At 45.5% G+C, this 13,542-nt stretch overlaps 1 protein-coding gene across 2 annotated transcripts; it reads left to right on the top strand.

Annotated features, from left to right (window-relative positions):
* Positions 1-221: 221 nt before the first annotated feature.
* Positions 222-12,609, top strand: TLR7 (toll like receptor 7). Of its 2 annotated transcripts, none has more exons than XM_030474836.1 (3): positions 222-286; positions 688-733; positions 8,994-12,609. In XM_030474836.1, exons 2-3 carry the CDS (start codon positions 731-733, stop codon positions 12,132-12,134), a joined length of 3,144 nt encoding a protein of 1,047 aa, XP_030330696.1. In that variant the 5' UTR covers positions 222-286; positions 688-730; the 3' UTR covers positions 12,135-12,609. The 2 variants fall into 2 exon arrangements, with proteins under 2 accessions (XP_030330696.1, XP_030330690.1); XM_030474830.1 differs by lacking the exon at positions 222-286 and adding an exon at positions 531-594.
* Positions 12,610-13,542: the final 933 nt, after the last annotated feature.

Below are 13,542 nucleotides of genomic sequence, written 5' to 3'. Positions count from 1 at the left end.
TAGCATAAATTAATAACTTCTGTCTCTCTGTGCAGCTTACACTAGAAAAAGGGGGGGGTGGGGGTAGTGGGGGGTGGTGGAGGAAAGAAGGAACTTGAGCTTCTGCAAATCTTAGTTGTCCGAAGTGAATGTTACCCTTACGTAGTGTATTGGTCTCCTAGCTGACTGACCTCATGATCTCTCCCCAAATATTTGGCAACTGCCCTCCTTTGGGGCTTCCTGTCACTTGGATGTTCATCTTTCTGGAGTAGATTTTATTATAGTTCTTTATGGTATGATACTGTAGGTAGGTAAAATACACCATTTGAAATTGAAACTGTGTTCAAATGTAGCAAAGAAGAGAGCAAATTGCAACATGAGACAAAAAGCACATGGATGTATGAGTCGTAAAAAGTTACAGAAAAAGGAAAAAAAAAGAAGAGTACTCAGTTATTTTTATGGGGCGTGGAGGAGTAAATGAGGTACTGTTGTTTTAATTTGAAGTACAAATGTTTGAGGAAGTAGATTGCAGCAGTTGTTTCACTGCTGCAGTTTTTCAAGTTGCAGTCCAGCTGGAGAGCAGTGATAGAGTACTTATTACTGCTGTTGTCTTGAGTGAGTTATGTATGTCATATACTCTTCTCTGCACCTGAGCTGAACAAGTGGGAACCTCTTTTATGCTGATTTTTTTTCTGCTCTGATTTACAGTCTCCTCCAGTGACAAATCTGCTAGACCTGAAGTACAAAGAAAATGGTAGGTTAAACTTTCATTTTAAATTTGCTCTTTGACGGGAACGGTTGTGGAACGCTTACAAGAACATATTCTGCTTTCTAAATATTCCAATTTACTATCGTAGTTAGAAGCTACAATACATAATAAGAGGAAAGGAAAGCATTTATTTGAGCCTGTACTAACTGGCTATCATTTAATTGTACTGCTGTGCTACAGAATGAGTATAATAACGTCTTTTCTAACTGCTGTAACTTCTGAGGCGTTCTTTTTTCTCTAGCCTTTCCCTCTGTCACCATTTAAAACACATATGGAACACCTACAGAAAAAACTCCTTCAGAAACACCTAGCTGTATTGTTTCTGAATACTTGAAGAATACCCTAAATCAGTATGGGTTCATGCATGTGTTAGTTAATATCATCAGATTAGTACTTTTTTTACTTCTTGTAAGGCCAAACATTCACGTGTATATTCTAGCTGAACTTTCAAACTAGCTTCTCATTGCAAAGACATTGCACAAGTCAGCATTTCTTGTTTCTTCTAGTTAAACCAATCTTTTTTATTTGTTCTGGTACTATAACAGACACAAAGTGTTACACGCACAGACAGACACAGCACCAGAATTCATCAGTTTACAGTTAAGACAGCTAATGCATTAAAAAGGTATCAGGAAACAAAGTTATACAAAGAAATGAAGCAAAAAGATGGTAGGAGTTAGGCTGGCTCTGCAACACCACTTAGGTTCCTAAAAATACTGCAATATGGAAGAGTTCAAAATGTAAGCATTGCAAACATCTCAAAAGGCTTGTTTTTTTTTTACTTCTTAAGAAATGTAAAAATATATTCGTGTAGACTTTTAAGGCCCACACTCATTGCAGTTAATTTTAGGCACTTAAACTTGCAGTGTTTCTTACTCTCTGTTCCGTTTGTAGTTGGGCAGAGCTCCCTCCATTTTCAGAGCTGAGCAGTGCCTGCAGGGCCTCTCTTTCTTCTCTTCCGCTCTCTCTTGAATGTCAGTGCAGCCCAGATTGATGGCAATGAATTGAGGAACTTGGGTAAGTGCCTAAAATTAGGCGCCTGAGTGCAGTGGCCAGCATGAGTTAATGTAGAAAGTTTGTGGCAATCCACCTTGTCCAGCTCCTACTCTAGTGCTTGGACAGAAGGTCTTAATTTGGTTTACCACATCTTTAAATGTTGATGCTAATTAACTTTTCTTCAAGAGCAGCAAATCTGTGGTTTGACTCCCAGTCAGCAGCAGATGTTTTCCTTCCTTCTTTTAAAGGAAGATAGGCTGCTGGAGTTTAATCTGTGGTGGTTCTCAGTATTTCCCTTCGTGGCTGCAGGTACTGTGTCCATGGCTGGCGAGGGTCAGCACTTCATGGTCTGCTGTGGCCTGCATGGATGGATAAAAATAAATGGCCTCCATGAGATGGAGCATCATGCCCTGCAGTGCAGAGTGGTTTCCTTGCTATATCTCCGCTGTGCTCCATGGGCCCCTGCCTTGGCTAACGACCTAGGCCCCTGAAGTACATTAGTCTGGTAAAGCAGGAGATGGAGGTAGGCAGAACCTGGGGCACCATGGGCCATTCAGTTCGGATAGGCACTCTTTGGTTTTCATCAGTCTAATAAAGTCTTCTACATGCATTATATAGCGTGTCTGTTGGAAAAGAAGGCAGGCAAAATATTTACAAGAACATATCCAGATTCTTCTTCAGCAATGTTGAAAGAAAGACCTTCAGTTTTCCATGCAATTGATATCAATGGTAGAGGCCTTCCTTCCGCCTGCCCATATTAGCGGGGGGAAAAGAGTTCTAAAAAAAAAGCTAGGGTGGTGGGAGGAAATCAATGTGCTTTGTGTTCTCCAAATTGGCTCACCACTTACTCTGATTATTCTTATTCATCACTGTCATCCAAGTGCTTGTCAATATTGGGAAATCAGAAAAGTTCATCATCCTCTAAAGTTGATTGATTAGACCATACTGAAGACACTGGTCTTAATCAGTAACCTCTGTCTGGGTGAGTTTCCAAAGTGAATTGCTGTAAACCCAGTGAAGGTTATTTTGATTCTTAACAAATGAGTTCACGAGAGTTGAAAACAATGACATACGAATTCACAGGCACGGCCAGGTTATTCCAGGTCAGCTTTTCCTTGAGGAACTATAGGAATGATAGTCATGGCTACCAGCTGGGACATTTTGCCTTTTTTTCATGAGGATCTGCTGAAAAGAAGAAAGCACCACAGCACTTCCTGTCAATGGGAAACGAAACTGTGGTAGAAGAAAGGCTGTGATGTAGTACAGTACCAGGTCACACTGAATTCAGGGTCTGCAGTGGATTTTTACTTTTTTCCTTCTGCAATTCAAAAGCTGACTGAACAAATCCCCAGAGTGACTCCTTTTGGCTGTTAAATCTAGACAGCAGAAGTGGGGTGCTGTGTGAGACTTGATCTGGGTTCTCTCACATCTACTGTCCTGCTAGTCCCCAGAGTACTTCTCCAGATACACAGAAGCACAGGTAGATTTAGCATAGTTACCTAAGGTAATGCATGCAACAGAAGCCTCGACTGACCTCCGAGTCTGTGTCACCTGCAAGGCATGTCTTAGGCAAAACTCAACAGGGTTTTCACATACTGTTTCAGAGGGTCTTCGGAGAGCTAAAGAGAAAAAAAACATTTCCACGTGTCTCAAACACTTTGCCTAACCATCTGATTTTCAGCTGCTTAACCGGGTATTCACATTTAGTTGATATTATCCCATGCATAACTAATCCTGGTTGTCTAAGAGCATTCCGCACCATGCATCTTCCAAGCCTTCTACACTGAGTTTTCCAGGGAGAAAACATGATTTCGATTATTATGGGGTTTTTGTCTTTAAATCTCTTGACTTGCCAAGGTGAGTATCTCCAGAGAGGACGCCTTTAACACCGGAGCGGGGGGAAGCACAGCGTCCAGGAGCCTCAGTTTGGAGCGGCAAGAGCGACCGAGGGAGCCTCAAGTCCTCGACAGGACTTGCCTAGGAGCCGGCAGCTCAGCTGACGCGAGCAGCTGACTCACAGGGGGCGGCGCCAGGAGTGACGGTACCAGCCCCCAGTGCGTAAAAACCCATCCCAGGGAGCGCGGGCGACCAGGAGCGCAGGCGACCAGGGCGTGGCACGTCAGTCAGGGCGTGGCGCGGCAGTTGGCGCAGGGAGGGCGAGCGGGCAGCGAGCGGGATGGTGAGTACTCGCCTCAGGACCAGGGCCCGCCCTGGGAGCTCTGCCCCGGCGGTGGCCAGCGTAGGCACCCAAACAGAGCTGGTGAGAGGGGAGGCTGCGGCGCAGACCTCGGAGTGTAGAAAGTGCCTCGACTGGTCTCTTGAGGCGAGGGTGCACAACGGCCAGGGCTGCACTCGGTGCGCCCTGGTGGAGGACCTCCTGCAGCAGGTGGCTGAGCTGCGGGAGGCTGTTGGAGAGCTAAAAGATGCCAGGGAAGCTGAGAGGAAGCTGGGCTGCTTGCTCCAGGCCCAAACTGCGCAGGGGCTGCAAACGTCCAGCACTGCTCATATAGGAAAGAAAGAGGGCAGCAACCCAGGAAGCTGGGAATTAGTTACGAGAAAAACGAACAAAAAAAGGAGGAAGAGGACAATTAACGACAAGGGACTTCCTCCTAAATCTGATGTCCCCACCCAGAACCGCTTCGCAGTTCTGCAGGGGGCTAATGAGAAAGCACCCACCACACCTAATGAGTATCCTGCTGATGCACCAGTAGAGAGGATCACTACTGGTGTCTCCAGGAAAAAGCGGAGGGTCATAATAGTAGGGGACTCTACTTCGAAAGGCACAGAGGCGCTCATCTGCCGGCCTGATCCAGTCTCAAGGGAGGTGTGTTGCCTGCCAGGGGCTCGGATCAGGGATGTTGCTGAGAGGCTGCCTGCTCTAGTAAGTCCTGCTGACTATTACCCCCTTCTAGTGGTCCATGTGGGTGCTAGAGATATAGATAGCAGTAGCCTGGAGGACTACAGAGCCCTGGGAGAGGTGGTTAGGGGCTCTGGAGCTCAGATAGTTTTTTCATTGATTCTTCAGGACAAAGGGGAGGACCTTAGAAAAGCTAGGCGCGTTTGGCAGGTTAATAAATGGTTAGAATGCTGGTGCCATACTCGGGGGTTGGCTGTTTAGAACATGGGGCTCCATTTGGGAGGCCAGATCTACTGGAGGCTGGTGGAGCTGGTCTGACAAAGAAGGGGAAGAGCTGTTTTGGTAGGAGGCTTGCCAGGCTGGTCAAGAAAGCTTTAAACTAGATGTGTTGGGGGAGGGGAGCATTGATCCATCCCAACACTCCTGGTCAGTTGCCAGCACCTGTAATAAGTGCTTGGAGTGATGTAGAGATGTTCCAGCTGCCCCAGCCATTGAGTCGGCTGCATTTGGAGCTCGGCTAAGGTGCCTCTATACAAACGCCCGTAGTATGGGGAACAAGCAAGAGGAATTAGAGATGTGTGCAAGGCTACGGGAATATGATGTCATTGGTATCACAGAAACATGGGATGGCTCCTATGACTGGAGTGTCGGAATGGAAGGTTACAGGCTGTTTAGAAAAGACAGGCCAGGCAGACGGGGAGGGGGCGTTGCTATCTATGTCAGTGATAGGCTAGAGAGTATGGAACTCTGTCTGGGGACGGGTGATGAGGTAACAGAGTGTTTGTGGGTCAGGATCAAAGGGAAAACAGCAACAGGAGACATTACGGTGGGGATCTGTTATAGGCCGCCTGATCAAGAGGACTCTGTGGATGAAGCGCTCTACAGACAGATAGGAGCAGCCTCACGCTCACAGGCCCTGGTCCTCATGGGGGACTTCAACCATCCTGACATCTGTTGGAGGGACGGTACGGCCCGGCACAAGCAATCCAGGAGGTTCCTCGATTGTGTGGAAGACAACTTCCTCTTTCAAGCAATAGAGGAGCCGACGAGGAGAGGTGCCATGCTGGACCTTGTGCTCACCAATAGGGAGGGACTGGTTGGAAATGTGACGCTCCAGGGCAGCCTTGGCTCTAGTGATCACGAGATGGTTGAGTTTGAGATCCTCAGGACAGTGAGAAGAGCATGCAGCAAGCTCACTGCCCTGGACTTCAAGAAAGCAGACTTTGGCCTCTTCAGGAACCTCCTTAGTAAGGTTTCATGGGATACAGTCCTAGAGGGCAGGGGGGCCCAAGACTGCTGGTCGATATTCAAGGATCACCTGCTACGTGCTCAAGAGTGTTGCATCCCGACTAGAAGAAAGTGCAGCAGGAGGGCCAGGAGACCTCCATGGATGGACAAGGAGCTGCTGAGGAAACTTAGAGGGAAAAAAGAAGCTTATAGAAGGTGGAAGCGAGGACAGGCAGCCTGGGAAGAATATAGGAGCATTGCCCGGGAAGCTAGGGACCAGGTTAGGAAAGCTAAGGCCCAGCTAGAATTAAGTTTGGCAAGGGATGTAAAAGATAACAGGAAAGGATTCTATAGATATGTAGCAAATAAAAGACAGACTAGGGACAATGTGCGCCCTCTCCAGAAGCTATCAGGAGAACTGGCTACCATGGATTTGGAGAAGGCTGAGGTTCTTAATGACTTCTTTACCTCAGTTTTCACCAGCAAATGCTCTGACCACACCACGAAAGTCTTGGAAAGCAAATGCAGGGACTGTGAGAATGAAGACCTAAGGCCCACTGTAGGAGAGGATCAGGTTCGAGACCATCTTAAGAACCTGAACGTGCACAAGTCCATGGGACCTGATGAAATCCATCCACGGGTCCTGAAGGAGCTGGCGAATGAAGTTGCTAAACCACTGTCCATCATATTCGAAAAATCCTGGCAGTCAGGTGAAGTTCCCGATGACTGGAAGAAGAGTAATATAACCCCCATTTTCAAGAAGGGGAAGATGGAAGACCCGGGGAACTACAGACCAGTCAGTCTCACCTCTGTGCCTGGCAAAATCTTGGAACAGTTTCTCCTGGAAAACATGCTAAGGCACATGAAAAACAATGAGGTGGTTGGTGACAGCCAACATGGCTTCACTAAGGGGAAATCCTGCCTGACCAATCTGGTGGCCTTCTATGATGGAGCCACGGAACTGATGGAGAGGGGCAGAGCAGTTGACGTCATCTACCTGGACTTGTGCAAAGCGTTCAACACTGTCCCGCATGACATCCTTGTCTCTAAATTGGAGAGACATCAATTTGATAGATGGACCACTCGGTGGATAAAAAACTGGCTCGATGGCCGCAGGCAAAGAGTTGTGGTAAATGGCTCAATGTCCAGTTGGAAACCTGTAACGAGTGGTGTCCCTCAGGGGTCGGTGTTGGGACCTGTCCTGTTCAACATCTTTGTCGGCGACATGGACAGTGGGATTGAGTGCGCCCTCAGCAAGTTTGCCGACTACACCAAGCTGTGTGGTTCAGTTGATACGCTGGAGGAAGGGATGCCATCCAGAGGGACCTTGACATGCTTGTGAGGTGGGCCGATGACAACCTTATGAAGTTTAACCAAGCCAAGTGTAAGGTCCTACACCTGGGTCGGGGCAATCCCAGGCACTGCTACAGGCTGGGCAGAGAAGAGATTCAGAGCAGCCCTGCAGAAAAGGACTTGGGGGTGTTGGTTGACAAAAAGCTTAACATGAGCCGGCAGTGTGCGCTTGCAGCCCAGAAAGCCAACCGTATCCTGGGCTGCATCAGAAGAAGCGTGACCAGCAGGTCGAAGGAGGTGATCCTGCCCCTCTACTCTGCTCTTGTGAGACCTCACTTGGAGTACTGCATACAGTTCTGGTGTCCTCAACATAAAAAGGACACGGAGCTGTAGGAGCAAGTCCAGAGGAGGGCCACGAGGATGATAAGAGGGCTGGAGCACCTCCCGTATGAAGACAGGCTGAGAGAGTTGGGGCTGTTCAGCCTGGAGAAGAGAAGGCTGCGTGGAGACCTCATAGCAGCCTTCCAGTATCTGAAGGGGGTCTGTAAGGATGCTGGGGAGGGACTCTTCCTTAGGGACTGTAGTGGTAGGACAAGGGGTAACGGGTTCAAACTTAAACAGGGGAAGTTTAGACTAGATATAGGGAAGAAGTTCTTTACAGTGAGGGTGGTGAAGCACTGGAACGGGTTGCCCAGGGAGGTTGTGGATGCTCCATCCCTGGCGGTGTTCAAGGCCAGGTTGGACAGAGCCTTGAGCCACGTGGTTTAGGGCAAGGTGTCCCTGCCCACGGCAGGGGGTTTGGAACTAGATGATCTTGAGGTCCTTTCCAACCCTTACGATTCTATGATTCTATGATTCTATGACTAGCACCAGACACAGGCAGTTAAGGCTGTGTGACGTACAAAAATGGCCACAGCCCCTTTGCCTGTGCTAGGCGAGCCATGGCAGGCAGTCTGCTTGCCTGGCTGGCTGCCTTTGGCCAGAGGGATGGGGTTTCTTTGACAGTGACTGCTGCTAAGGAAGTAACTAGTAAGCTGTGAAATATTAAAAACTTCTTTCTCTTCCCCTAAAGACAGAAATCTATAAAGTAGGCAACACCACAAAGACTTGACGGACAAAGAGCATGTTTTGGAAGGTTCTTTAAATGCCTGTAGGATTTTGGCTCTACTTGTTTACTGATTATTACTCTTTTATGGGACATGATCAATCTTAAGTCCATGAAAATCTGATCTGCATTTTTACATTTGCATTGCTACAGTGCCCTCTTGGAGCTCTGTCCTTATTGGGCAGTGAAAATGCAAACCGGTATTAAACCATACAGAAGTATAGCCATTGACTGGCTTAAGTTGACCATACATCCATTCTAATACGTCCTAGAGAAAGAATCCCTATGATAATGTGAAATTTGAATTAGGCGCTCACCTGTTAGTCAGTATGGTTTTGAAAATTTACATGACTATAGATTTTCACGTGCTCCAAAAAACCAACTTTGCTTATTTATGCTATTATACAACAGCAAATTGATGGATGTTTAACACCTTAATAGAAGGTGGTTCACAGAGACATAGTCTTTAATTACCTGCCTTGTCATTTTTTCAGTAAATTTTTTTTTTAATGATTCATTATTTAGAGAGTGATAGTTATCTTAACACTCTGGTACTTAGTGATAAGAAAGTAAAGAAAGCATTTGAGGAAACAGTAACACATGCTTTCCCCAAACAAATCCTCCCTACACATCCAATTCTAGCCAGTGTGAGAGACAGGACCCCAGATTAGCGTGTATTTTGTCTGTCCCAGCACACGATTGACCTCATGTCCTATGACATGTTCTCATCTCATTAAATTAATTCCTCCCTATTTCCTTATTTTGAGGTACGTCATGGAAAGATGTCAAATGCACTGCCATTTGTCTTGCTCGTCCCATTTCCGATGCTGCTGTCAGGAACTTGGTTTCCCAAAAGTCTACCCTGTGACGTTAATACCTTTGAAGGTACTGTGACAGTGGACTGCACCGATCGACGTCTCCTGGAAGTCCCCAGAGGGATCCCTGCAAATGCTACCAACCTTACCTTAAGTATTAACCACATCCCCCATATCAATCCAACATCCTTCGCTCATCTTGTAGACCTCGTGGAGATTGACTTCAGATGCAACTGTGTGCCTGTCAGAATGGGCCCCAAAGACCACGTGTGCACCAGGCAACCGAAGATCGAGAATGGCAGTTTTGCTGCCCTGACCAAACTGAAGTCATTGTATTTGGATGCAAACCAGCTGTTGGAAATACCCCGGGGTCTTCCTACTACTTTAAGTCTGCTGAGCCTGGAAGCAAACCGTATCTTTTCTATCCAAAAGGGCAATTTGTCAGAGCTAGGAAACATAGAAATATTGTATCTGGGACAGAACTGTTACTACCGTAATCCATGCAATGTTTCATTTGAAATTGAAAAAACAGCCTTTCTGGACCTGAAAAAATTAACAATACTATCCCTGAAGTCTAACAACTTAACTCATATTCCATCCAATTTGTCATCTACATTAAAGGAATTATATATTTACAATAACAAGATTCAAGTGATTCAAGAACATGACTTAAGTGCCCTTCACAACCTAGAAATTCTTGATTTAAGTGGTAACTGCCCACGCTGCTATAATGCCCCATATCCTTGTATTCCCTGCCCGAAGAGCACAATTGAGATACATTCAAAGGCTTTCTATTCCTTGAAAAATTTAAGAATTTTGCGACTTCACAGTAACTCTATTCAGAGCATACCCAGTAGCTGGTTTAAAAACACCAGGAATCTCAAAAAGCTTGACCTCTCCCAAAATTTCCTCATAAAGGAGATTGGAGATGCTCAGTTTTTGAAGTTTACCCCCAGCCTTGTAGAGCTTGACCTGTCCTTTAATTTTGAACTGAAGATGTATTCTCCATCCTTGAATTTGTCTAAGTCATTTTCTTCCCTCTCTAACCTGGAAACCCTGAGGCTCAGGGGTTATGTCTTCAAAGAACTGAGAGAAGGAAATCTAGATCCATTGCTCAGTCTTAGAAATCTAACAATTCTGGATCTCGGGACTAATTTTATTAAAGTTGCTGACCTGAGTGTGTTCAAAAAATTCCCAGCTCTTAAACTCATAGACCTCTCAGTGAATAAAATTTCTCCTTCTTCAGGTGAAAGCAACTTTTATGGGTTTTGCTCCAATCCTAGGATTTCAGTAGAGCAATACAACAGGCAAGTATTAGAGGAAATGCATTATTTCAGGTATGACGAGTACGGGCGAAGTTGCAGGTCCAAAGACAAAGAGGCTGCTTCCTACCAATCTTCAGTCAAAAAAGACTGCCTGGAATATGGAGAAACTCTGGATTTAAGCAGAAACAACATTTTTTTTATTAACCCCTCAGACTTCCAGGGACTTAGTTACCTCAGATGCCTCAACTTGTCAGGTAATGCAATAAGTCAAACTTTAAACGGAAGTGAATTCTCCTACTTGTCTGGATTGAAATACCTGGATTTTTCTAACAACAGGATTGACTTGCTATACTCAACTGCTTTCAAGGAGTTAAAACTTCTAGAAATTCTAGACCTGAGCAATAACAAACATTATTTTCTGGCAGAAGGTGTTACTCACATGCTTAGTTTTATGAAAAACTTGGCCCATCTGAAGAAGCTGATGATGAATGAGAATGAAATTTCTACCTCTATTAACACAGGAATGGAAAGTCAATCTCTTCAAATTTTAGAATTCAGAGGAAATCGTTTAGATGTTTTATGGATGGATGGGAATGCTAGATACTTGTCATTCTTCAAGAATCTGACTAGCCTGGAAGAACTGGATATTTCCTTCAACTCACTTAGTTTTTTGCCTCATGGTGTTTTTGAAGCTATGCCTCCAGAACTCAAAATCCTCAACTTAACTAACAACCAGATGAAGAGTTTCAACTGGGAAACCCTGCACTATCTGAAGAAACTAGAAACTCTGGACCTCAGTAATAACCTTCTGGTTACTGTTCCCCAAGAACTGTCCAATTGCTCTTCAACAGTCCAAAAACTGATTCTCCGAAACAATCGCATTCCACGGCTAAGTAAACATTTTCTCAGAGGTGCTTTTAAGTTGAAATACTTGGACCTCAGCTCAAACAAGATCCAAATAATTAAGAAATCTAGCTTCCCTGAAAATGTCATTAACAACCTGAAGACGCTGCTTTTGCATGGCAATCCTTTTAAGTGTAATTGTGATGCTGTGTGGTTTGTTTGGTGGATCAATCAGACTCAAGTGACTATTCCTCTTCTGGCCACAGATGTGACCTGTGCTGGCCCAGGGGCACATAAAGGAAAGAGTGTGGTTTTCTTGGATTTGTATACCTGTGAGCTGGACACCTCATATTTGATCCTGTATGCTCTGTCAGCTTCAACTGTCCTAGGCTTTATGGTGTTCACAGTGATGAGCCATCTCTATTACTGGGATGTGTGGTATAGTTATCATTACTGCACTGCCAAGTTGAAGGGCTATCGGCATTTACCTTTACCAGATGCTTGCTACGATGCTTTTATTGCCTATGACAACGAAGATCCAGCTGTGAATGAATGGGTGATGGAAGAACTGGTTGAAAGGCTGGAAGATCAAAGATCCAGAGAGTTCAATTTATGCCTAGAAGGAAGGGATTGGCTCCCAGGACAGCCAGTCTTTGACAACCTTTCCCAGAGCATTCAGCTGAGCAAAAAGACCATATTTGTGCTGACCAACAAGTATATTAAAAGCGGCAACTTCAAGACAACATTTTACATGGCCCACCAGCGGCTTCTAGACGAAAAAATAGATGTCATTATCTTGATATTTCTTGAAAAGGTTTTGCAGAAGTCTCGGTATGTCCAGCTGAGGAAGAGGCTGTGCAGAAGTTCCGTCCTGGAATGGCCGACTAACCCTCGGTCTCAGCCCTACTTCTGGCAGTGCCTCAAAAATGCAATAGCTATGAACAATACTCTGGCTTACAACAAGCTTCTCCAGGAAACCGTTTAGCTCTATCCTTCTGTGCAAATATTATGATGAGGCATGGTGAGAAAAATATCCTAAACTTTAGGATAAAGAAAGAAACTGTCAAAGTGTAGCGGATAAATGTAATTATGATATTGTACCCCAAAAAGAAACGCACAATTAGTTCCAAAGATGACAGTTCACTTGTTTTGCCATGACAAGCTAGAATAGAAACTGTTGCCAGCATGGATGTTTAGCTGACATTCACCCTGCTTGGCACTGATTGCTGCACAGCAAGAGAAGATGCACTACCTACTGGAAGTCCCTGGTTTAGAACAGAATCACCACTTCCAAACTTCAGTTCACTGGAGGCCTTCAGCACCTCCTGTGGTTGGGTCAAGCGTGGGTGAGACACTTGCCCAGCTTACCCTAGTACACAGACTGCCAGGAGGAGTTTGGCCATGCCTGAAGTTGCTGCTGTTCAGATCACTGTTGGAGTAAATATCATTTTAATAGAAAATTATAGTTTCTGTATTTGGTGTATTTATGAAAAACAAGAAAAGCATTTGCTGACACATTTGTCTCAGAAAATACCCTAAACAGAGCTCCATTTAGGAGTTCGGAAAATGTAAGAATGATTATCTTTCCATGTCAGGCTTACAGCTGCCAAGCCTACCGCTTCTGTCTGAGTGGACAACAGCCCTAATCACTGGGGAAACTTGCCCTGCTGTGTTGTCCAAAGGCTCATGAGCCTGAAGAGACTTTGAAGAACATGTATGGGCTAAAATGGGAAGTTATGTGAGAAACAAGCTCAGAAGGGTTTGCAGGCTGTGGGTTGGAAGGAATTACAAGGTAAAGGGAGTCCTTGTGCATGGAGCTGCTGTGTGGGAGCAAGAAGGGGGAGCAGGACAGCAGAGAGGCTGAGGGACAGGCAGAGAGCCAGTGAAGAAAATCAAGTAAAAGAAAGAGGAAGTGGGAAGAGACAAAGAAAGGTAAAGACAGAAAAGAGAAAGAAGACGTGGAAAGAATGGAGGAAAACACAGATAAACTGGGGCATGACAGAAGTTAAGAAGAATTTACTACTAATTTCCAAGTAACCTCTTCATTCTGCCTTTCACCTGCCTCCTCAGCTGCTGGCTGAGCTGGCTTCTCCTTGAGGGCTCAGGGCTCCTCTCACATGTTGTGCTATCAGCTTTAGGAGCTTGGCTTCCCTGTTTCCACCCAGGTCCTGTGTTACAACCCCTTGTATATCAACTGGGATGGTGCTAGCAGGTCCAGCCAGGGCTGGGGCCTGGGGCCATGCTAAAGTGGCTGACTCTCCTCCACCTGTCCAGACCTTCTCCAGAACAAACCAGTCACTCAAAGTACAAAACACGTACAAAGAAAGCACCCATCCCACTGTTTGTGCTGTGGTGCTCCAGAGCAGCCTCAGGCCCTCCTTCACCTCCTTGTT

The sequence above is a fragment of the Strigops habroptila genome, chromosome 2 (genome assembly GCF_004027225.2).
Source record: "Strigops habroptila isolate Jane chromosome 2, bStrHab1.2.pri, whole genome shotgun sequence".
NCBI classification, from domain to species: Eukaryota; Metazoa; Chordata; class Aves; order Psittaciformes; family Psittacidae; genus Strigops; species Strigops habroptila.
Note: the sequence above shows the minus strand (reverse complement) of the source record. Positions and strands in the feature narration are given on the sequence as shown.